This window comes from Triturus cristatus, chromosome 8 (genome assembly GCF_964204655.1).
Source record: "Triturus cristatus chromosome 8, aTriCri1.1, whole genome shotgun sequence".
Taxonomy (NCBI): domain Eukaryota; kingdom Metazoa; phylum Chordata; class Amphibia; order Caudata; family Salamandridae; genus Triturus; species Triturus cristatus.
In genome coordinates this window covers 440,123,574-440,147,544 of record NC_140591.1, presented here as the reverse complement: position 1 = coordinate 440,147,544, position 23,971 = coordinate 440,123,574, and the positions used below count along the sequence as shown (strand labels likewise).

General features: G+C 40.7%; 1 protein-coding gene across 2 annotated transcripts in view; it reads left to right on the top strand.

The window, feature by feature from the left end:
• Nucleotides 1-23,971, top strand: part of ESD (esterase D) — a 110,366-nt gene that overhangs the window by 61,744 nt on the left and 24,651 nt on the right. For both annotated transcript variants that reach the window (XM_085621847.1, XM_085621848.1), the window contains exons 6-8: nucleotides 8,559-8,678; nucleotides 10,386-10,484; nucleotides 16,069-16,236. In XM_085621847.1, the coding sequence (XP_085477973.1) occupies nucleotides 8,559-8,678; nucleotides 10,386-10,484; nucleotides 16,069-16,236 (387 nt within the window). The remainder of the gene's footprint in view (nucleotides 1-8,558; nucleotides 8,679-10,385; nucleotides 10,485-16,068; nucleotides 16,237-23,971) is intronic.

Sequence of the window (23,971 nt, the reverse complement as noted above, 5' to 3'; positions counted from 1 at the left end):
TGAGGTTCCCAAACCACCAGTCGGGGCTATCAAATCTACAAGTGTTGCTATAAGAATAAATGATGCTTTCAGTGTCTACAATAGAATACTGAATGCAGCTGGTAATGGGGTGAATATCCAAAATTTACAATATTATCTCCATTATTCTCCAAATAAACCCTCTGCAATACTGGAGGAGACAATACAGAAAGAGGAGGTGCGGGCTGCTATAACACATATGGCACAGAATAAGACTCCAGGCATAGATGAAATACCCATTGAGTTCTATGAAATCTTTAGAGCCACCAATGAACATCACTTATTGTCAATGTAACAAGCTGTAAGGAAGCTTGGAACGCTACCAGTCAAAGAGAGAAGCACTGATGGCAGTCCTCCCCCAATAGGGGCAAGATCTGCAGGACATAGGCTCCTATAGGCTGTTAGTATTAAATCAGGACTATAAAGGTTTGAGCTGAATCTTATCTAACTGACTGCTGCCAGTGATCCAAACACTAATTGATTCAGATCAGAATGGGTTAATCTCGACTGGAAACTTTTTTCTTAATCTTGGACTCCTATTTGGTCTGTTGGATGGTGCTGCCTCTTTTGCAGAATTGCTAGTAGCAGTGTTTCTAGACATAGAAAGGCTGTTGACACGCTGGCTGGCCTTATTTGATGGTGTTTTTTTAAATATAGGATTGGGCCCTGAATTTCTTGGCTGGGAACATTTGTTTTACTCACATCAGGCAGCCAGAGTGAATACGGGGGCAGGCCATTTCAGAGCACTTATCAATAGACACATACACCTAGGATGCCCTTGATCACTTTGCCATGGCCATGAAGCCATTGGCGTGTTTAATGGGGCAGAGAGCAGCAGAATGGTGCTTAAGGGCGAATTGCAGCTGGGATATAATATAGTGTTGTAAAGATGACCTATTAGTTTATCTGCGTAGGCCCTGGAGTGAATCCCTACATTGATGAATGTACTAGACCACTTTGGGGAAATGTCAGGCCTAAGACTAAAATGGGCAAAGTATTGCCTGTTCCACTTAAATACAGGACTGACGAGGTGCAGGGGGACATACCATCTATAAACTTAGAATGGAGAGAGGACATATTAAAATATCTAGGACTATGCATATATCACAGAAGACTTAATAGCAGGTAACCTGGATAAGATTCCAACTGCGACAAGCTGTGTCTTTTTGGACCAATCTGCATTGGGTGGCGATAGCCAAGATAATGGTACTACCTCTTCTCCTGTATCTGTTCTCCATTTCATTCTGAAGACGACTTTCTTTGCTGAGTTCCAAACTATACTTTGAGACAGACATGGGGGCTTGGGCAAAAAAGAGTTGCGCTCCACAAGGTACAATTCCCGATGTTGGAGGGTGGTTTGGGAGCGGAAAACTATGAATGGTACTCTGCGGAGGCTCAAGTACTGTTGCCAGTGTGATGGTAGAGTACAGCAGACACATTGGAAAATTGGGTCTGAGAGTGCTAATGGCTCCGATGCAGACACCCCTAAAATTAAGCAAATTTGCTACAATTGCAAATATCTTTTTGCAGAAATATGTACACTAAAGGGGAGCCCTGCTGTGTCCGCTGTGGGTGATACTCCATCTTAAGGAGATCGCCGTAATGTGACAGTAGGCCATGGATGGAGGCTGGTGTGCTAGTGCTGGGTGAGTTGTATGGTCAGGACAGACTAAGCACAGTCCAAGGTATTGTGAACAGTTATAGGGGGTGGCCTGGTCAATTTTTTTAAGGACAATTCTTTGGTCAGTAGAATACGGTAGATATGGGGCAAGACTGAACCCAGTATTTCACCGACGCTGCAGTGCCTGATTTCTCAGGTTAGCGGGTGTCCAAGACGAGCAGTGACGCCCTTGTACAATGCGCTGAATTCGTAACTAGTGCACAAATGTGTGAATGTCACGCATAAATGGTTCGTCTGTGGACCTTACACTGACAGATGAGCAATGTACAGATGCCAAGGACTAGGCAAAGAAAGGGTTGAGACACCCCAGACTAAAATGCACCCAAATTTAAATTCCTGCAGCAGGCTTACATCAGCCTGAAATGCATTGGGTGCATGTTTGCTGGGACAGCTTCTGCATGCCCCAGACGTGGGCATATGGAGATGCATTTCTATCATATGGTGTGGGAATGCCCAGTACTGGCACATGCTTAGGCAGAGGTGGGGAAAGTGGTGTCCGAACTGATGGGGTTGGGGTTTGCACATCAGTCCCCAGATATGTATGCTGGGCTTGATGGCTTGGAGGAAAAATAAATACATGTCAATTTGTCATCTTAGTGCTGATACTTTTAAACGCTGTATCACAGTGGCATGGAAATTTCAGTGCACCACAAATGGGATGCTGGCTCTGTGACTTGAAGAAATGGGCAATGGCAGAAGCAGACCCAGTCAGTTCCTTGAATAAGCATCAGGATAGTGCACCAGTAGGCTGGACATGGGATAAATACTTAGCAAAATTAGAGTCTAAATCGGATAACAGACCACACATATTAACACTTGGGAAACATTACTAGTGGTCCTCACTAGTTGGGAGGGTGTGCAATGTGTTTATACATGAATGGGGGCCATCCATATCAGAAAACAACATATTACGGATGTGAGGATTTCTTCTGGTAATAGAGAGACAACAGGTTTTCCATCAGTATTGTATCCTCCTGTGAGGACCTCATTTTGTAGTATAGAGCTGAGAGAAAGAACTAAATGTGTCATTATGATGTGTTTTTCAGATAAAATAGTTCCTCATGTGTTTCCCAAAAATCGAAATGGTCCATTTAAGTTGAGAGAAAGACGTTAGACAAAATGCTACTGTGAGATGATCCAAGATGTATTTAACAATATCTCCAGCCAATAGTTTATGGCTGACCTGAAGCCCTGTTCTCGATCTATGGAGTATGTATTGAATACAAGTGTTTGCCAAACATTGTGGAAGCACCATTACCCACCAGACCTAATCTTGGTGCAAGCACCACTTCATGTGGAACATCAAAACCTACATACATTCTTATTCTTTTATTAGCTTTATAATGCATTCAGTATTGGCATACGAAAGACAGTCATGCCCTGACCTATTGGCCTTGCCGATGTTTGTTCTCTTTTGTCATTCATTGTATGATCAGATTTTTAAAATGGACTAACTCTTCAATGATAGTCAAGTCCACTGCTTAATTCGTCTGGGCTTTTAGACATCGAGTCTATAATTACAAATTGGCTAGCATCAATTGTTATTCTTTTGCAATGCATTATCTACTACAGATGAGGCGTTTTACATGTGGGATTGTATCAGATGATCACAATTAAATTAATTGTTGTGCTTTTTTATACTTGCCATTTTAGGGTTGCAATGTGATGTAACTGAATCCTTGTCATTTTGTGATCTGTTATCGGAGTATAGCATTATGTTTGTGGCATGTGTAGCTGTAGATACACATGCTCTGTATATTTATGCCATCTAGTGTTGGGCTTCATCTAGTGTTGGGCTTCATCTAGTGTTGGGCTTCATCTAGTGTTGGGCTTCATCTAGTGTTGGGCTTCATCTAGTGTTGGGCTTCATCTAGTGTTGGGCTTCACTGGGAAGCTCTAGTGTTGATAAGGGGCTGCGCTCCTCGCTCTCTGCAGTGGTGAAACAGTAACAACCGGCTACAGGCCGGACTTTTATCAAACCAGATTCGCAAGTGACAATCATGATCGATGCTTTCCTCACTGGGTGGGTGGGGGCTGGGTTGAGGGGGGGATGCACTTACAGGACTTGACCATCCAGGGTATGTGGGCACCCATCAACAGAGTCTCCATATCAACTACCTATCAAGTCCTTCCTCTGTCACATTTAGCCTACGGTGTACTTCTAGCCTTTTTATCTATTATTCTACATTCTTGAATTTAAAATTCATTTATTAAATATTGTGTGGTGGAATCAGAATACAGACTGGTGATTGGTGTTGCCTTGTTTATGGTAAGAAGTTACAATTTGTGCCAAGCCACTCATCCTCTACTGCCACAGCCGAAACATTCATCATCTTCCTCCTGCACATCTCCCTTCCTTGTGTCTATCCTGACTGCTGCACTTGAATTTATCACAAGCCTCAATATTCCTTCTTGATTTCTAGCACCACACACTTTGACTTTTTTGGTTTATTTCGTATCGGCAATAGCCTCCATTCACAAGTCATCGTTTCATAAGAACTTGAATGAACATTGGCTTTTCCTGAACCTGTCCTGGAGCAGAATCTAGCCTAAATTTCATGAAAACTGGAATTAAGTTGTTCTGCTTTTACCAAATGTGGTAATGGATCAAAATCACTGTTGATAGCAATTGAACATAGTGCAATGTTGGGACTGGAATGTCCCTTGCATGGTGTACAGCTGTAGTCTCCTGCCCAGAGTGCTCGACTAAGAGTATCTGATATACTGGGTTTTGATATTGGTGTTAGTCTCTCAATCTAGTGTGTATAGAGAGGCCTAGGCCTGTCGGTTGAAATGAGTGGGTTCTGTCACCGGGAAATCTGTACCTAGCATGCCCTTCTTTTACTGAACTGTGGACTACTCTCCCTGCCATGGGTTTAGTAGTAGCTAGAGCATAGATGACAAAGGACTTTGTTTTGTGACCAGCTCTGTTTTTTACCTGAGTCACTGGAATGGAGCTCTACAAGCCCACCAGTGTTAAGTTCTGCTTCTATGCACGAACCCTGATTCTATCACTAACCGGCCATCTTTACAAAAAACCCTTCTAGTAACAGCTATCACTTATTGTCTAGAAGTAAACTCCCTTATGAATACTCATTATGGGCTACTCATTAAGCTCAAATTTCTACTGGTAGTGCGTGTGTTGTAGCAGAGTGCTGTGGTGAATGCAGTGCACACTTGAGTAAATTAGTAGACACCTCAGGGAAGCAACCAAAGGTGACACTAAAAATTAATTACGGTGCCTCAGGCTTATTATCATAGGCCTTCTCCTCTGAGTATAGGAAAGAGTGAACTGTTTGTGGCTAGTTTAGTCAAGCCATATTGATCGTGCCAGGGTAGCAATATAATCTACTCCTAACCCATGTCAATCAAGACATTCATGTGTTCTGTCTTGTGTATTTTAAAAATGTGTCTAAGACAAACAGTTAGATTTATTGGTTTAGGTTGCTTAGCGCATCGCTAAAAACAATTGTGCATTTAGACCTAATGGTTACAACTGGCCAACGTGTTTCATTGCCCTGGTTGTGATGTCCACTATTGTGATAACCTACCAGCGCGTAAGGGTGTACCTATTGATGGATTGCCTGTGAGGCTCTGGAGACAGAGCATATGATCCCACTGCCAGTTCAGGGTCGGGGATTTTAAAAGCGTCCAATTTAGAATGGTAGATGGACCACTAGAGCCTCTCGGCTTTTAAGTGAGTGTCGGCCATGTTGATGGTGATGAAGTTTCATAATCAAAGTTCGTCAGCACCACTGTTTAGAGCCATACCAAGGGGGCTGTAATGTTTGTTACCTAACCAAAACATCAAACCATATCCAGTTCAAGAATGGTCGTCTGTGGACTCTGTAGGCTTTCACAAATGGGTATACAAAAAAGCATCGGCAAAAAGCATTGCAGAGCTGATAGGTCTGCATTGCTTTTAAAGTCCCTCAACTGAATTAATTTTCTGATTTTTCTTTTTATGCTGAAATAGATATCACAAATGCCATTGATGGCATAACTGGTGACAGCACATACCAGCTTAGCATTGCCATTATGAATGATGTGTGTGTGTGTGTGTATATGTGTGTGTGTGTGTGTGTGTGTGTGTGTGTGTGTGTGTATATATATATATATATATATATATATATATATATATATATATATAATATATCTCACACGAAAAGAAACACCAGACTTGGAAGGCCTTGCTCCTTGTGCCATATTTATTTCCTGTCAGGCAGCATCGTCGCACTCATCATAGGCACAGAAATTCATCATTACCAGATTGTCCTGACGCGTTTCGGGCGTGATACGCCCTTGTTCACAGGTGCTGGTTGATGCAGCAGAGCGGAATACAGTCACTCAAATACCAGTGGATGTACCTGCCCACCTGGGCATGTCTGCTCAGTGCTTGCTGGTATTTGTAGTTCTATCCAGTTAAGTTTAAGATAAATGCGGCCGCTGTGTAAGCATCATAAAGTTCAATAACTCCAATGGGTATCTTGTGACAAACAAGGGTTGCGGCAAGCTGTTCTTAACCCTATTTGGCAGGAAGACACAAGGCTCCAAAATGCGATCTGTAATCATCACGTTGGACCTGCTCATCCGCTGGGGGGCCTTCCGCGACCCTGGTGGGCCGCAATTAATATCACACGAAAAGAAACACCAGACTTGGAAGGCCTCGCTCCTTGTGCCATATTTATTTCCTGTCAGGCAGCATCGTCACACTCATCATAGGCACAGAAATTCATCATTACCAGATTGTCCTGACGCGTTTCGGGCGTGATACAGATCGCATTTTGGAGCCTTGTGTCTTCCTGCCAAATAGGGTTAAGAACAGCTTGCCGCAACCCTTGTTTGTCACAAGATTCCCATTGGGGTTATTGAACTTTATGATGCTTACACAGCGGCCGCATTTATCTTAAACTTACCTGGATAGAACTACAAATACCAGCAAGCACTGAGCAGACACGCCCAGGTGGGCAGGTACATCCACTGGTATTTGAGTGCGGTATTCCGCTCTGCTGCATCAACCAGCACCTGTGAACAAGGGTGTATCGCGCCCGAAACGCGTCAGGACAATCTGGTAATGATGAATTTCTGTGCCTATGATGAGTGCGACGATGCTGCCTGACAGGAAATAAATATGGCACAAGGAGCGAGGCCTTCCAAGTCTGGTGTTTCTTTTTGTGTGGTATTAATTGCGGCCCACCAGGGTCGCGGAAGGCCCCCCAGCGGATGAGCAGTTCCAGCGTGATGATTACAGATCGCGTTTTGGAGCCTTGTGTCTTCCTGCCAAATAGGGTTAAGAACAGCTTGCCGCAACCCTTGTTTGTTACAAGATTCCCATTGGGGTTATTGAACTTTATGATGCTTACACAGCGGCCGCATTTATCCTAAACTTACCTGGATAGAACTACAAATACCAGCAAGCACTGAGCAGACACGCCCAGGTGGGCAGGTACATCCACTGGTATTTGAGTGATGGTATTCCGCTCTGCTGTATCAACTAGCACCTGTTAACAAGGGCGATTATTTTTGGGGCCACTCGAATCCTCCCTGAAGTCGGTGTATAGTCCCTCCATCCCCCTTACACACACTCACACTTTTTGTCATGGCGCAGACCTCCTTGCCTAGCATTCTGTAACAGCAGCTTCAAAAACATGATCCCTCTTTCAGTGGGATTTGTTTATCGTTCAAATGTTTATGTGAAGCCCAGGATCTGGATCATTGCAGTATCTGTACATTTACGGTCCAGATCTCTCTAAAATTAACCATTCATTGCCCAGCCGACATCTTTTTGGAACACAAATATGTAAAACTAGTGAATGGGTTTACAACAAACCTATCCGAGGCACATAACTCAAAGTTTTGGCCCATGCCAATTCCATTCAGCAGTGAGCGAGTTTATATGTGGGAGTAAAAATAGAAAATGCTTTTATAATGACCTTTTGCAGATGTGGCCAAATGGCGCCAGAGTTCTAAGCAAAGCAAATAAAACTGTTTCAGTTGAAAGGTAGACCACTGCCTGTATCTAAATGATTTGGTTTTAGTATTTTAATATCTGTGTGTTTTTTACTGATAACTTAATGCAGAGCTGGAGAGACACCTGAGCATAATTGTCTATGCTCATCAATTTGAATTCCTGTGAAGTACATAGTGCATTTCGTTAGTCATTGCTTATGTTATTCAGTCCATCACCTAAAATCCATTTCAAGGCGATTGTCCAGTTTCATTGGCACTGTAGAACTTTGAATATTATATGCATTAGATCGATTTGCAATAGCTAGCTACACATGGTGAAACTGGTGGAGGAGGAGTTATCTTATCTGCTCTAAAGTAGGCAACAGGCTCCTTTGTTGATGCTAACAGTTTACACTACCACCTCAAATGAGTTCTGTTAACCTTGCTTTGGGCTCATGGTGAGACTAGTCTTACCAACTTGTAGGAATAATTTAAACATATGTAAAAGTATGTTGTGTTGAAGAACTTTAGGTTCCAGATTGTTTTATTATAATATCTGTGATCAGTTTTTGAATTTTAATATTGTGAAGACAAATACATTGATTGCTCACTGTTATCCTTTTGGCATTTAAATAAAAATGTCTGAGGAATCAAAAAAAAAATCTTACTACCTCATGCTTTGGAGAAAAAATAAAAAGTAATCAAACACCCTAATATTTTTATGGAAGGTGACACAGGAAGAAAAGCAGTGGTTAATTGAATGTTTCTTCCCCTCAGTAACTGGTACTTTCTATCCATTGTAGTGAGAAATAACATTTATCTTGTTATAAAGGTAATTGGTGCAAACTAAATGTATGAAAATGTTGAAATGTGTTGATGGCAAAACTAATAGGATGCTAATCCTTTCCAGCTACCACGACTGATAAATGCAAACTTTCCAACTGACCCAGAAAAGATTTCAATTTCTGGACACTCGATGGGTGGCCACGGAGCGCTAATCTGTGCTTTAAAGAACCCTGGAAAATACAAGGTACACTATATCTAATAAACAGTTTGACTATTGTATGTGTTTTTTTTTGTTTTTTTTTAATTCTTTTTTATTGAAGTCGAATGATGGCATACATATACAGAATATGAAATATATATACAATGAGGACTAAAAGAAAGCATAAAAATCTTCTCAAAAAACATATCCTACTGTCATCACTAAACAAATACAAATAATGAATATTACAGTTACCCATACCGATCAATCGAACAAAGTATTTAAAAAAGTTAATCGAAAAAAGTCCCCCAGATTTTTTTGAATTTCCTCCTCCCCCCCCCCCCCCCCTCCAATCCTCAGAGCGTAACTTTGTTCACTCCTCTTTACTCTACGCATTTTGGAAAGCCATTCGTAAAAGGATGGAATTTGATTTGTACGCCAATTTTGAAGTAACAAAGATCTAGCAACGGCCATGCAAATGAAGACTAGTTTAACAAATGATACAGATAAATTAAGATGCGCATCAAAGCCATAAACCATCAGATTTACATTTAAAGATATGAGTATGGCAATTGGAGCTTAAAAAAGCAAAAATATCATCCCAGAATATTTTAACCAAACTACAATCGGCGATTACATGAGTCCAGTTTGCAGGGAAGAAATTTGAGCATTGAAAGCAATTTGATGGAAAGCTACTATACAATTTGGCTATTCCCGCCGGGGTGCGATACAAAAGCCACTTTCCAAAAAATATCATTCTACGCCAGTTGGCTCCCCTTAATGTAGAAAAATTCAGTTTATTAATAGTTCGCCATGTAGACAGTGTCAGAATGTGGTTTTCTTGTTCCCTCCATTTTTTTACAGCTTTGACCCACAGATCCCTTTGTCTTGATTGAGCAAGACAGCGTTTCCACTCTCCAGGTTTTCTTACCAGGTTATTATTAAAGAAGAGATCATTGTTTAAAGAGGAAATCTGAGTTAATGCTGTGGGGGCGTGTCGCTGCAAAAGTTGATAAATGTAAGTATAGGAGCCAATTAGCAAAATATTTCTTGGGATAGCTAATCGCATCTCCATTGGCGTAATCCATCTCGTATTTTGTAAAAAATCGCCCACTTTACTAAATCCAGCACTTTTCCATTGACCTATTAACTCAGAGTCAAACTATTGTATGTGTTGAATATTTATTTTTATCACATAGTTAAAAGTATTCAATATATTCCACCGCAACATGGTTTTGGCTCTTCTAAATTTAAGGAGCCTGCCTGTAAAAATCAGGATGTTGTATACATTTGACTTCAACATTATATTAGATTGCTGATAAAATGTCCGAATGTACTTTTAATGATGGGCTCTGGAAATTTGAAAACCATCAAACTCTTTTGTCATATGGCTGCAGAATCTCTATGGATGGTATTGCCTTTTATTAAAAGTTGTGTGTATTACCTCTATATATACAATACAAAGCGTGCAAGTGTGTGGGTGTTATGCATCCATGACATACTCCTTTGGTCTAGTTATTTTTATGCCACTGAAAATGAATTGGCTGTATTTCAATTCATTTTCTCATTACAACATTTTTATTGAAATGTTGTGAAAAACATATTCTGCTTTATGATTTTCAAAGATCATTTTCTAATACTCCGTAGAAAAATAATTTTCTAGGCTTGCTATTTGTTATTGAAGTAGTAGTTGGAAGGAATTAGATTGCTTTCACTATTTAATGCACATCTCTTCTCTGTTTCTTTAAATAGGCTGTGTCCGCATTTGCTCCAATATGCAATCCGATGCAGTGCCCATGGGGTAAAAAGGCTTTCGGCGGGTACTTGGGACCTGATCAAAGTACATGGGAGGTAATGTACATTATAAAAAAATTCGCTCAGAAAACTGTAGCACACTGCCATGCAATATGTTTCCATTGTTTATATGTAATTATGATCACTATATATATTAATGGTGAGGGCACAGATTAACCATATTGTCAAATATAAAAATGTACGACTTGAGTTGCAAACAATATTAACTTTGCTGATACCTCAAGCGCAAAGGAATAAAATTCTCCTCATGATGTTTTCATCAACTTCCGTATTCAACACGCATGTGGGTGAAGAGATTGAACATACAATAAATGAATCTGATTATAATTCCCAGGTGTTGCATGGTACAAAGCCATGTACCTCTCTTCTGAGTATCCTACTGCATGTAAAACGGGTATCTTGACTTTTATTTTGGCCTTTGCATTACAGTAAAGTAGTGTGAGCTCAAAGGCCTATGCATGTTCCTGAACATGTGAGGTACTGGACCTGTCCTGTGACCTGGAGGGGCACACCAAACCTGCCCTCAAAGTAGCCTCTCGACTACTGTCCCTGTCCTGGGTACATCACATAAAGGTGGTAGTAGCGTGCCATTTGTGATCAGTCGTGTAACCTGCTCTTCGCTGTAACTGAAAGCGTTGTCTACTGACCCCCCCCTTCTCATGTGAATTTCTGTTGTAATGTGAAATTCATCCAGGTCAACAAAGACGGTGGTCCTTAGAAACAACCACACATTTCTCCTAAAGGTAGTCTCGCCATTCCACATCAGACCATTGAGCTACCAGTCTTCTTGTAACCAGACTCTGCAGTGGAAGTGGTCTTAAGTCCCTTTATGTTAAAAGGGTGCTCGTGTATAATATTGACAGGTCAAAGTCCTTTCACTGAACAAACCCTTTTTTTTGTGGCCTTTGCTAAACCCTACATTCGACACCCTATATCTAAGTCAGGCATTTTGAAATGGATTGTTGCGACCATCCAAACTTGCTACGTCACCGCAAAGTGCCCACTCCAGTGCACCCCAGGGCACACAAGCAATGAGGGTGACACCATGGCTTCACTAGGCAACATTCTGCTAGCTGACATCTGCAATGCTGCTACCTGGTCCACACACTGTCACTAAACACTACTGTGGATATTCTACCCCGCCACCAGGTGATGCTTGGCCAGATTGTGTTAACCACTTTGTTCCAAGCATCTGCATCATCTGCTGACTAGCCACAGTTTCTTGAGGGAACATGGTTTACAGTCTATGCGGGCATGTTTATCTACAGCCACATATGCTATGTTATTTCCCCTATAAGCATCTTTTGTGTTATTTCCACCAGTTTGTCCAGGAAACTGGATTGCATCCATTGGACACTCATGACTCCTACTTCATCCCAATTTTCAAAGAACGCTGACAATTTCTTAGGCATCACATAGGGAACTCATATCCGCATTTACTCCTAATTGGCCTCGCATCAGATCCAAGAGTGTTTTCCAAATCCATAGCTGCGGTGGTGGCCGATGTAAGACGAAATTACATCGTTGTCTTTAAGTATATGGGTTAATTACTTGTCAAGCCCAACTTGGCCCTGAAACTAGGACCTGGAGCCTCCAGATCAGCCGATCAGAGCCAATCCTAAAGCAAGTGGAAAACTTAAAAAATGTGTAGGCCACATTTGACACAAACTTGTCATCATATATTTCCAAAGATTCACTCTCTGAATTAGACTTCAACTACTTTGGCAAGTTTCTTCCCTTATTCATCTGCCTGGTCCCTAATGCCAGACTACCCAAAGCAATGGCCTGATAGCTTGTAGGCTGCCACTGACATGATAATGTACATGATAAAATACAGCTGCTCAAATTTTTTTATATACAGCTGCTCACTTGCTTGGCAACATTTTAAACTTTTTGTGCCCATTTTTGTTAGACCTGGAATCTGGCAGTTCAAGACCATGCAGTTCAGTCTCTTATGAAAAATAGTTTTTACTCTTCTGTTAATCTCTCAATCTTTTTTCTTATTTCTTTCTCCCATTCTCTCTCATTTCTTCTGTTCTTTTTCTTTTATCCTCTCCTTCCTTTGATTTCTCTTTTCAACCTCATTCTTGTTTGTTCCTCTTTCTCCTTCTTTGTTACCTATTTCTTTCTTGCACTGCCTTTCTCTTTTATTCTACATTGTCTGGTTTGAGTTTATTTTTTCTTCCCATGTTTTCTGTTTTTTTGTTACCTTTGTATCCTTACCAATACACCTCTGCTTGTTCTCCTTTTATCTCCTTTCTGTTACATACTTTTTTCTTCAGCTTTCTCTCCTTTTATTTCTCTTTTCTAGCTTTATATTATCTTCTTTCTTTAGTTTTCTACTTTTTCTTCTTTCTTTCCCTCCACTTTTTCATCTTTCAGTTTCTTTCTTCCTGACCTTTTACCTTTTCTTTCTTGCATCTGTCTTGTGCTCTTATTCAGTTTTCTTTTTTAACCATTTCTTTTTGTTTGTCTCTGCTTCTTTCTTTTTTTAAGCCAAATTCTTCTATCCGTTCATTTATGTCTCATTTCTTTTTGTTTCTCACCTCTCTATCCTTTCTTCCTCTCATGTCTCCTTTACTGTATACCTATCATTCATTTTATTTCTCTTTGTATGTATTGTTGTTGTTCTTACTTTGTCATTTTTGTTTTTCTATTTTTCCCTCTTTCTTACTTCTGTTTTTCTATTTCATTTTTTTGCCTCTCTTCACTCTTCCTTTTTTTATTTGTATCAATCCGTTTTGTCTTTCTTTCTGTGCTCTCCCTTGCTTCTAAGCTAAATTCCAATTCATACATTAATTTGGTATAAGGATTGTCTGGCAGGTATATCCTGTGCCGGGTGGAGTCTTGGGGGAGCAAGTGCACCTCCTTATTGAATGATTAGACCAAAAGCCACATTGAGACACTCCCTTTCAGAGGTTATTCATGAAAGACAGCAAAGGGACAAAAATGATCGTTTTGGGACCCCCACAATATTCCTTTTGTGATACAGCATTTGTGTATCCTCACTGTGCAGGACTGGGGTACTCCGTGGGACGTGTTTAAGATACTTGGCCTTTATGTATAATTGTGAAATCCCTGTATTAGATAGTAGCTCAGTGTGGCTTTCAATGATCAGAAGTTGCTCTCACTATTGGAAAGGTTGGAGAACCACCCGTCCTAGAAGATCAGTGATCCAAGAAGACGGTAGACTGAAAGAAAATGATTTAGGCATCCAGCAATACCAATTCAGTCCCTCTTGTGGTGAGGCAAGATCTCCACCAGTGAACCAGTTCTCTTGATTACAAGTTAACAAAAGCTAGCGTAAAGCGTTTCCACGCATTCCAAGGGGAATTTCAAATTATATCTCCAGCTCTTTGGTCTTAAGGATGGAACCTATTGTTAAGCCATAGAAAGGCCTTATTTTCCTCCTTGTCAGGCTCTTGAAGTCAGGGGATGCAAACAAAACAAGAATATGTTACCTAAAAGAATCATTCCATTAAAAAAATAAACTACTACCAAGATTAATTCTCATTTTAATGCGAACTTGTGGCTGTACATGGACACTTTCTGAAAGGATGTTTTTGTCCAAATACGTTTTGGAATATTGCTATTGCCCTCTCTTGCTGAAACAAACCTTCTCCAATTTGCATTTTCCAACATAGATGCATCACCGCCCAATTAGTCCTCTAAAGCAGATGGGATGGAGTTACATGCTGGGTGTTCATTGACAGTAGTTTGTTACAGAATTTGCTGAATCCTCTAAAGGTCTGGCACCTTCATACATTCTTCTTCTGCAGTTTTCTCTTAAAGTTTAATTGGTTACATTCTGACTTTTGGTAAAGCACTGGAAAAGGCATATTTGTTATTCACCACAATCTAAGCACATTTCGACTAGCATAGCATTTTAGTGAAGATTTTTTGGGTGAAGGGATAAAGGGGTGGGGAGACACAAGTGGTGGATGAATGGTGATAGATGACACATGACTGTGTGATTGTTCTGTTTGAAAATTATTTTGGCCCTCCAAGTGCAGGGGCTTTAGGGTCCCTTTATGGTCTCCTTATTTAACAAGTTTGTGGTAGTTAGTTTGAGTGCTAAACTTTTATTTGGAAGAGTAAAGAGAGCTTCTCAAATGTAATACATTTCAATTTGATTAGAATATTAAAAAAAGAAAACTGCACAAATTCAAACTGTATATAAAATCTGCAATGTCTTGTGAACAGGAAAGGGGAAACTGAGCCTGAACAAGTAGAATATTTAAATTGTAGAGCCGTTGAGAGTGCTTTTTTCTCTAAAAATCAAGAAGTTACGGGACTGCATTCTGTTATCATCAGAGTACTTTTGTGGACTTCCAACACCAGTGTTTTGCCCTAACATTTGATCAATAACTAGCTTTAGCAGATTAATGCGGTATGATCACTCTCTTGGTGTTCTTCTCATTAGCCCCCCCCTACCCCTGATAAAAATCCCTACTCCAATGAAGAGGCTCAATATTTTTCAAATTCGCTAGGACAATCCATATCTTATCATTGTTAAAAATGAGTATGTCGTATTTCTGCCTTAGTAATTTTCTTCCCTGTGCTTGAAGCTTTACTGCACAGACCATAAATGCCCACATCTTGAATTCAAGGTCCCAGGGCCTGCTTGGTACTGCTTTGTTCGTGTCAGAGTACCTCCTCTATTAGCAGCAATGAAGGCAGAGTTTCTAGGGATCCAGCTACTCGGCTATCACTTTTGCGGGAATATGCAAGACCATGACTTTTCTTGGCTACGTTGACTCCCTATAATCAAGGAAACCAGTCAATTGGTAGCTATGAACGTATGTGCAGCATTTCACTTTCAAAATCTGTTGGGATTTTTTGGGAATCTTAAAAATGGCTGCTTTGTCTCCTGTGAAAAATCGAGATGAGACCTTCCAAAAACCTAACTTGGGTAGAAAAATTGAGGAATTGGTTTGGTTCCCCAAGACATGGCTCTATTACCCAATTAAGGATAAACATTCATATCACACACACTGCATTTTCAGTCAAAAAACCCACTCACACTCTTATGTGGTAATCTGCATTCGCACTTTTAAGCCAATCAACCAGCCAGTCACAAACCTACTTCTGTTGGTATCTGCAACTAAATCGCAAATAAAAATCAGCAACTCTTTGGCTCTCTGGTGTGGAAAATGCTATTCATGCTTTTACTTTCTCTGGATGATGCAGTCCCAAAAAATGGCATATACTGAATACCCCTACAGTTCCATTTGCTATTAGTACAGTTGTGCAGGAAAACCACAAAGGTGAGATCTAACCAAGCCTACATTATGAACACATTAGTGATTTTGTGTATACGTTACTTGTATGGACCACTTTATCTCCTACAATAATAAGACTATTGCTCGAGGTCCATTTAGTATAAACCTGAAATGCTATTGATGGCGCAATAGGATGCAAAGTTGAGATGAGGCGGTGAAGTAAGTGTGATGATCTGAAAAGTCACATAATCAGTCATTGACATCTATGATTTCTTATGTAAAGTAAAATGTTTCATTCTTAAATATGAAACCCAGCATATTATTCTAATTGTACAACATATTAGCTATGAAAATGAGCCATTTAATCAACGTTACCATATTCACATTGTTTTCTACAGGCTTATGATGCAACCCAACTTGTTAAGAACTATACTGGTTCCCAGTTGGACATATTAATTGACCAAGGCAACGAAGATCAGTTCCTTGCAGCAGGACAGCTACTTCCTGACAACTTCATTGCTGCTTGTACAGAGCGCAAAATCCCGGTTGTTTTCCGATTGCAGCAGGTATGTTCCAGTTTAAAAAAAAAATATTTGATGTATGTAATAAAATATTCTCCATCCAAATAAGGGCTGGAAAATAACTAACTATGAGCTTGCATGGATTCCATTCACTGTACCGTAGAAAAAGATTCCATGTGTGTAATCTTCCACATGGGATTGTGTGATTACTGTTTAATGAGAGCATCATTCCTGTAATTGCAGGTGAGTACCAATCACTTTCCATTGTCTGCAGCCTCTTTCCAGTGGTCTTAACTCTGTGTACTGTACTGTTCTTCAGGTTGTGAGGCTTCCTGATTCCAGATCTGGATGATTTCCTGAATAAAGCCAATGGCTTTTGGCATGGATTTCCCAGTTAATAATTTGTACTTCATTAGACTTCACCAGGGGGTATAGTTTATGGGAAAGGGGAAAGGAGAGGACACAGAACCGAGTCTTGGGAGACACCCATTGATAGTGGAGGGCTGGAGGCTGTTTTTAGATTGGCAGACAACACTGAAAGTCTACTCGCAATAGGGGCATTCGTTGCAGATTTCTGTTGTGTGCATCAGCTGAGTTCTAGTGTATGTTATCCGGATTTATAAAGCGCATGGCTGCCCCCCATCGAGCCGTCCCAGTGCTAAAGCGAGCAGAAGCAGAGAGAACAGGGAAGCTAGTACCTGGAGAATAGCCACGTCTTGATCATTTTCCTAAAGATCCAGTGGTCATGTGTGTTACGGACTGCCAGAGCGTTGGAATTCCAGAGGGCAGGTGCCAGTGCCCGGAACAAACGCCCCCCTGCTCTTGTCCTGCGCACCCGTGGTACAAAAGCCAGGTGTATCAGTTGTGAAGCTGTTGGAGAATGTGCACAAAGGATAGCGTCATAGTAATGTTGTTCAAATAATGTACCCTGTTAACAAGGTGTGAGGTCATTGTGGTCTGGTCTAAAAGATGGAAAAAAGTCTGAGGGTTTCATTTTACATAGGCTTATTGGGCAGTGTGGGTGGCACCCTGAGTAACAGGAAGAGGCTGGGTCACAGTGCACAAACAAAAGGGAAAATAATGCCTCATCCACTTATAAGTAGCAATATTTTGTGAATACAACAGCTTGCGCTAGGTAACGGTTCACATGACAGGCACCAGACAAGTGATGAAAGTTGTGTATTCATGTGTACTGGATATTCTGAACATTGACTTAACTCGTGTCATTCCCTTTGAAACAGTCATGGCTCTAAGCGCATGAGGTTCATATCTTTCATAGGCAGGAACCTGGGCTTCATAAGAGGCTTGTTTGTGTGTAATGTTCAGGAAAACGCCCACAGGCCCACCTTTCACATCTGCTGATCTCCATGGCTTTACATCATGTCTGTTGCAGCCACTACTAGAATTTCAAGACTTCTTACATAGCAGTGTTGTTATTCCTCAACTTTATTAACCCCTGAAGGATAGGTGGGTGTGCTGGGACTTCGACCCATGCCCTTCAGATTGTAAATAGATGCTCACAGTTAATGTGTTAAACGCCTACATTCTCTTGGTGATTGTGATAGCATTACCCTCTCCTCCAACACCTCCTAACTCGTATTCTGATCACCTTCATTTTTTATTTTAAATAAAATATGATTCTTCCTTAGTGTTCAGGGGCCATATCACAGAAACAATGCAATGGTACAAATCCATCTGCACGCTTTTTTGCTGCTTGTGGAATATAAAACAGAGCAAACTATATCAAAACCAAGGCAAAACATTATACAAACTGATCCCATACTAGCTTTGCCAGTAAATACTACGAAGATAAAATACATCTCCTCCACTTTTGAAATTTGAAACATGAAACTCCTGTTGAGGTAAAATTAATTTCTTCTATTTTATCATTACAAGAGTAGAACATATAGTACCAAAGTACTTTTCTTATTTTTTGTAAAAATGTTTTATCACATTAGGATTGTTTTTGTTAAAATTGGAATGACTTTAAAATATATTTACACATTACTTTTTGTGTATGATTTTGAAATCCTTTTCAATATTTTTATCCTCCTACAAATAAATTGATATGAACTGGATTTATTTGCACTTTTCCATATTACACAAACTGCAAAAATATATTTGTCATATTTTTTCGTTTCAGTGCAAAGATTTTGTGATAGTGCCACTGATCTTCTCTCTCAAAATAAGCAGTGTGTTCCCCCCATTGTTTCCATCCATGAATTCGAAAGTCCGTTATCCTGAGGCATTGACTTTGACAATCTCTTTATTGACAATGTGGGCGCCCAGGAACCACAAACTTGAGTGGAATGATTAGTTGAGCAGATGCCTTTCTCTAGCTTTCTAACTAGGTTAGTAAGCTATTTTTACACACAAAATACACTTTCACCAGTGCGAGACCCTCACAACTTTATGGTGGGGTTGTCTTACCTCATGGGCATTTCAGCATTTTAATTCTTCTGACCTAAATTCAGGCATGTTGATAACTGTTGAAAGCTGGAGGCAGTTCACCCACAGTACTTGGTAATGCAGTTAGTTAGTTTCCCAAACTGTGGGTCGCAACCCACTGGTCGGTTGTGAGCTGATTTTTGGTGGGTCGCAAAAGTCAGAGCAATAAAGAAAGTTGCCTTTAAATTCTGTGTTTAACTTGTCTCACTGGCCAGTGATTCAAAGACCGAGGTCAAATGTCAGTCTGCTTTACTCTGTTAATATGAGGGCTAGTGTTTACTTTTCTTCGAATGTAAAGTAAGAGGTGATTTTAAAGTGAATTATTTGGAAATTTAGGATATTTTTTGCAATACACAACAAAACGTAAACTCCTGTAAATGAACTGTATGCATCTAGCAATTAGGAAAACTAAAATTAAGCACTTTTTTGTATTCCTGATGTGTGCTGGAAACGGATTGTATTAGGATGAAAACAAATCAAGACACTCACTTGGTGATATACACATGATAAATATTCAGAGAAACCAGATGTCCACATTTCCAAACATTGTCCTTTGTGTGCTACATAGTTTTATCAGTAAAACTGTATGTCTGTGCAAATTTAGTGGCAATTTCAATGAAAAATGTGCTGTCTGAAAATGACAATGAGCTACCACAAGATGCTTCAGTAACATATAGAAAAATAGCCTGCCTTATGTCCATTAAAAGTAGGTGCGTTACTAAAGTTGTTTCTAAAAAATTGGGTCGTGGTTCTAAAAAGTTTGAAAACCACTGGCCTAGTATGCCATAGAGGTAATAAATTACTGCTGGCTAAGCTAATAACAGAGTGTAGGAAAGTGTCCATTTTGAAAGGTCACCCCCCCCTCAAACACCCAACGCTTTTTGCAGCAATGGTTGAAAGTGCAATGGAGCATGCTGCCCAGGCCCTAGTGCCAGTGCTCTCTCCCTAAAACTGTTATATATGAATTGGCAATCCCAATTGACAAGGACTTTAACCCCCTTATAAGTCCTTAAAATATGGTACCACTAGTACCCAGGGCATGGGTGGTAAAGGGGTCCCCAGGGGTTGCAGTTCTGTTTGTGCCATCCTTGGTGACCCAAGCAGACCTGCCATTGCAGACTGTAGGAATTGTGTAAACCGCTCCATTTAGACTTTGCCGTCCCATGTGTGGCCAAGCTAATGCATTACTTCATACATATATATTTTTATGTCACCCCTAAGGAAGTCCTCCTGAACCCAGGGGGCAGAGTGCTTTATATTCAAGGTGTGGACATGTAAGTGCAAGCTTATATGTCCCTATAGTGGTTTTTACCATTAAAGTATACTATAAGTGATAGACGAGCCATAGGATTACAAGGGCTTGCACGATAAGCAGATCTGGGGTTGCTAGCTCCTTTATGGTACCGCCTAAATATGTCGAGTTTGGTATCAAGCGACTTGCCTTCTCACTCCTGACATAATTCTTTTGCCAAGGTCGATGTAGCATATCTTCCAGATGGCTACCTTGGAGGTTGTTCAAATCAAGATGGAGGGAGAATCAAAGGTTCATTTCGCTTCCACAAAGTACTTGTCAATAATCAAAATGGGGGGAAAATAAATCACAAAGGTCTCCATGCCAGAGTCTCAGAATATTGTTTCGGAGACCCTCAACCACATGTTCACAGTCTACGGTGTATATAATCTCCGCTTAGGTTGGTTTGGTGGATAGAATAGTCATTGGTTCAGTCACTGAGTGTCCAGTTCTCCAAGTGACATCAAAACCTCCACCAGGAGGGAGACTGTTGGGATGTTGATAGTGGTGAGTGAACTAAAATTGCCTCCTATCCTTAAGGTACATTTTTGATAGAGAAAGAAAGTTAGGATATGGATAAGACTAAAAATAAGTTTGTGTTATGTGGATGGGTCATTGATCAACAACACCTCATGGTCGGGTCAACATGTTTTGGCCTGGAACAGCTCATACGGGTCTATGGCCTTCGTCAGGACTGGAAATGGGAAGACCATACACTTTTGGGCTTTCTGTTGGTTGTGCAGGTGGGTGGACTAACTCACCCGACTTCGTCAAAGAGCACACTCCGCTCTAGACGGAAGGAGATTTTAGGTGCTGTCTTATAAATATAACTGGGAGGAAATCAGAAAGATTAATACCAGCACTTCTAATTATCTACAGCTGATTCCCATCTCACCCAGGGAGATACTAATCTGAACTGAAAAGTATGATATTATAGAATCTTCATAATGGTATTAACAAATTATGCATCAGTTAATAAGTGTGGGTGGGTGCTAGCCGAAGTACAGCATAACACTCTCTCTCAACAAACATGCTTTGGTTAGAAAGCCAAAGGCTAAAAGACAAATGGCAAACTTTGCTCTGGACAGTACAAGGTTATAGGTGCAGTCTTTGGCCTATAACTGTGAGGAAATCAGAAAGATTAATAGTAGCACTTGCAACTATCTACAGCTGATTCACAGCTTATCCAGTGAGATACTAATATAAATCAAAAAGAATGAACTGACTGGTGACTGTGTAATAGTATTAACAAAATATGCATCTGTTAAGGGGGTGGAGGGGTGCTAACCGATGTACAGATTAGCAATCTCTCTCAATAAACAAGCATTGGTTAGAGAGCCAAAGGCTAAACAACACAGTGAGGCAAACTCTTTAACACACCTGTAAGTTTAGACAAAGGGTAGTGACAACTCTGTTACTCTGGACTATATACACCTTAAGTGCCTGATTGGTGCAGGGTACAAGTTAGTGAAATGGTGGGATTTCTTAGCAAAACATGAAAGGCATAGGAAACTACTGGTAGAGACAGGAGATAAATTACCGTAAGCAGAAACTGAAATCAAATCATGGTTTGGAGGATTTAAGGACTAAAGTGTTTTAGCATAAAGGTAAGCTCAGCCGAAATTCAAATCACCAAAGTAATAATAGCCATTGGGCGTTAAGCTACACACATCTTGTTAGGTGTACTTACTTGGCTTAAAACGGTCCTTCGCAGAGCTGCTGTATGTCTCTCTTCAACCAAATCTTAAAGTGTTCCATGGGGACATAGTATTTATAGTCTACCAGTTGCCCACCTAGTTACCCCAGCTTCTCTGTGCTCTGGCTGGCAGCCCACGCATGCTGTCGCCAAGACAGGATTATGACCTCCTGCTAGGCGGTGTGAGCCTTCACAGGAGTCTGGAACAGAGGCCTGGGGAGGAAGGAGGTCACACTTCCTCCCTTCCAGTAAGGCTAGTGGAGTCGCACATCAAGGCGGTGAGCTTCAAAGGCTGCACCGCATCCGATATGCATCCAGGATGTCCTCCAGAGGAGTAAAAAGCTCTGTCCCAGACACATTTGCATACAGACTGGTGGGACAATTTGATATTCAGGTGGTGTACACCTCAAGAAGGGTAACCGCTCCTCTAGAGTGGGCTGCCGGGTCTGTTCACCGGAGGAAGACTTTTGCCATTTTGAAAAGTGGTAGAAATAACCTTTTCTGGGTAGAAAAGGTGATTTATACCCCCGGATGTGGTCCGCTCGGGGGGGGGGGGGGGGGGTTAGCTGCAGGGGCTAGCACCTATTGACCACTAGCTCCCACACCCCTAAACTTCACTCAATCTAGGATTTATGGTACCCCTTTGTCACTAAAACCTCAGATCTGACTAAGCTGCATCGAACAGGACACCAGAAGAGACCTGTATTGACAGTAACAGGTCTTTGCACAATGCAAAAGAGGGATACTTTGTTCTTATGTCAACGCGCCTGGAACTGTCTGACTCTGAGACTCGTCCTAGGCAATCTCTTGGTTCCCAGACAGAGGGACCCCTCTGAGAGCCTGAAGCACCCTTCGACTCCACTGGACTAGTGGCACTAGTTCCCTGCTAATTGCAGGTAAAACAACGCTACGGATATGCAGAATCACTGGCCATCGGGCCCTCCGAGGTATTGCCTAAATCCAGATGGTCTAGTGCATTGTCGGAGCTGTAGTCCTGCCTGCCTATTAAGTTCCAGGCAACTACTGTGTTCCCCATACTTCGAAGTAACCTTCTGCTCTCCTTACCACTGCAAAGTCTGCCAGTTTAGCAACCAACTTCTTCACTCGACGCTGCACCAAATGGGACTCCATCCAACGTTCGTCTGACATCAGCAGCTGCCCTGTTTAGTTTTTCCCTCTTGTTCTCAGCTGCACCATGTAAGCGAAAAAGCTGATTTTCTGCAGCTCCCATTCAGCACCAGGGACAGACAGGACAACTCTGCATCCAGGCTCTACGCACCCGTTAAAATTGAACTGACTGTTGTGGCCCGATCCTGGAACCCGCATCACCTTTATTCTATGAGGGTTCCACACAACTCTACCTGCAAGCGATGGATTATCATTAGTGTTTTTTTCCATTGACCGCAATGATAAATTTTCACTGTATTATTTTGCTCTGATTTTATATTGCTTCTGAAATCCATAACCCTTGTTATATGTATGGTATCTCATTCGTTTTTGGTGTCTAAATTAACATAAAAAATCCACTTTATTTATATAAATTGGTGTTGGATTTCTATGGAGTCATGTCAATTACTTATCATCCATGTTGTTACTCTGAAATGCTTAACACATGTTCCTTTAGTAAAACCAGACTGCTCTTTGCCACTCTACCAGGACTGAGCTAAGGATTTATTATTGTGAATCCAAGGACCATCTTTGGCGTCTGTGAGAGTTTTGCATGGTAAAGCCTAACCAGCATCACCACAAAATACTCCACCTTCCTACACAGAGCATATCGTTTCAGCTAATAAAGCATTTTTAATGAAATAGGTTAATATTTTGAGGTACCTTTACACAAGCTTGTTTAGCATGCCAATAAACCTTTAAAAAAGCTTTATCTGAAGAGTTATTTTGTCCTGTTCTCATTTGGGAATATAAGCTATGTAGCCATTCTGTTTCTCTTTCCACCATAATAACATTTGTAGAACAAAGAACGGAGGTTAGGTTGTTGCTTGAATATTAAATAGATGATCAATGTCCAAAAATAACTAAAAAGACTACTAGAGATTGTGTTGGAGACACAGAAATACACTGCCATATTTTGACACCATCAAAGTTCCCAATGATTTACTGAGCGCATGGAGTTTTAGTGAATCATTATTTTCTTCCTCATTTTCTTCTCAAGTTCTTCATTATAGTCATTATTCATATTCCTTGCATGGCGTGCTTGTAGAAAGAAAAATTGATTAGTTGATGGTAAAATTGTAAATAATTTGTGAACTGATGATAAAACAGTCTGATTTAGTTATAAAGAAAGGGAAATTACTATTTATGCTAGTCACAAACTAGAAAATTTAATTTTT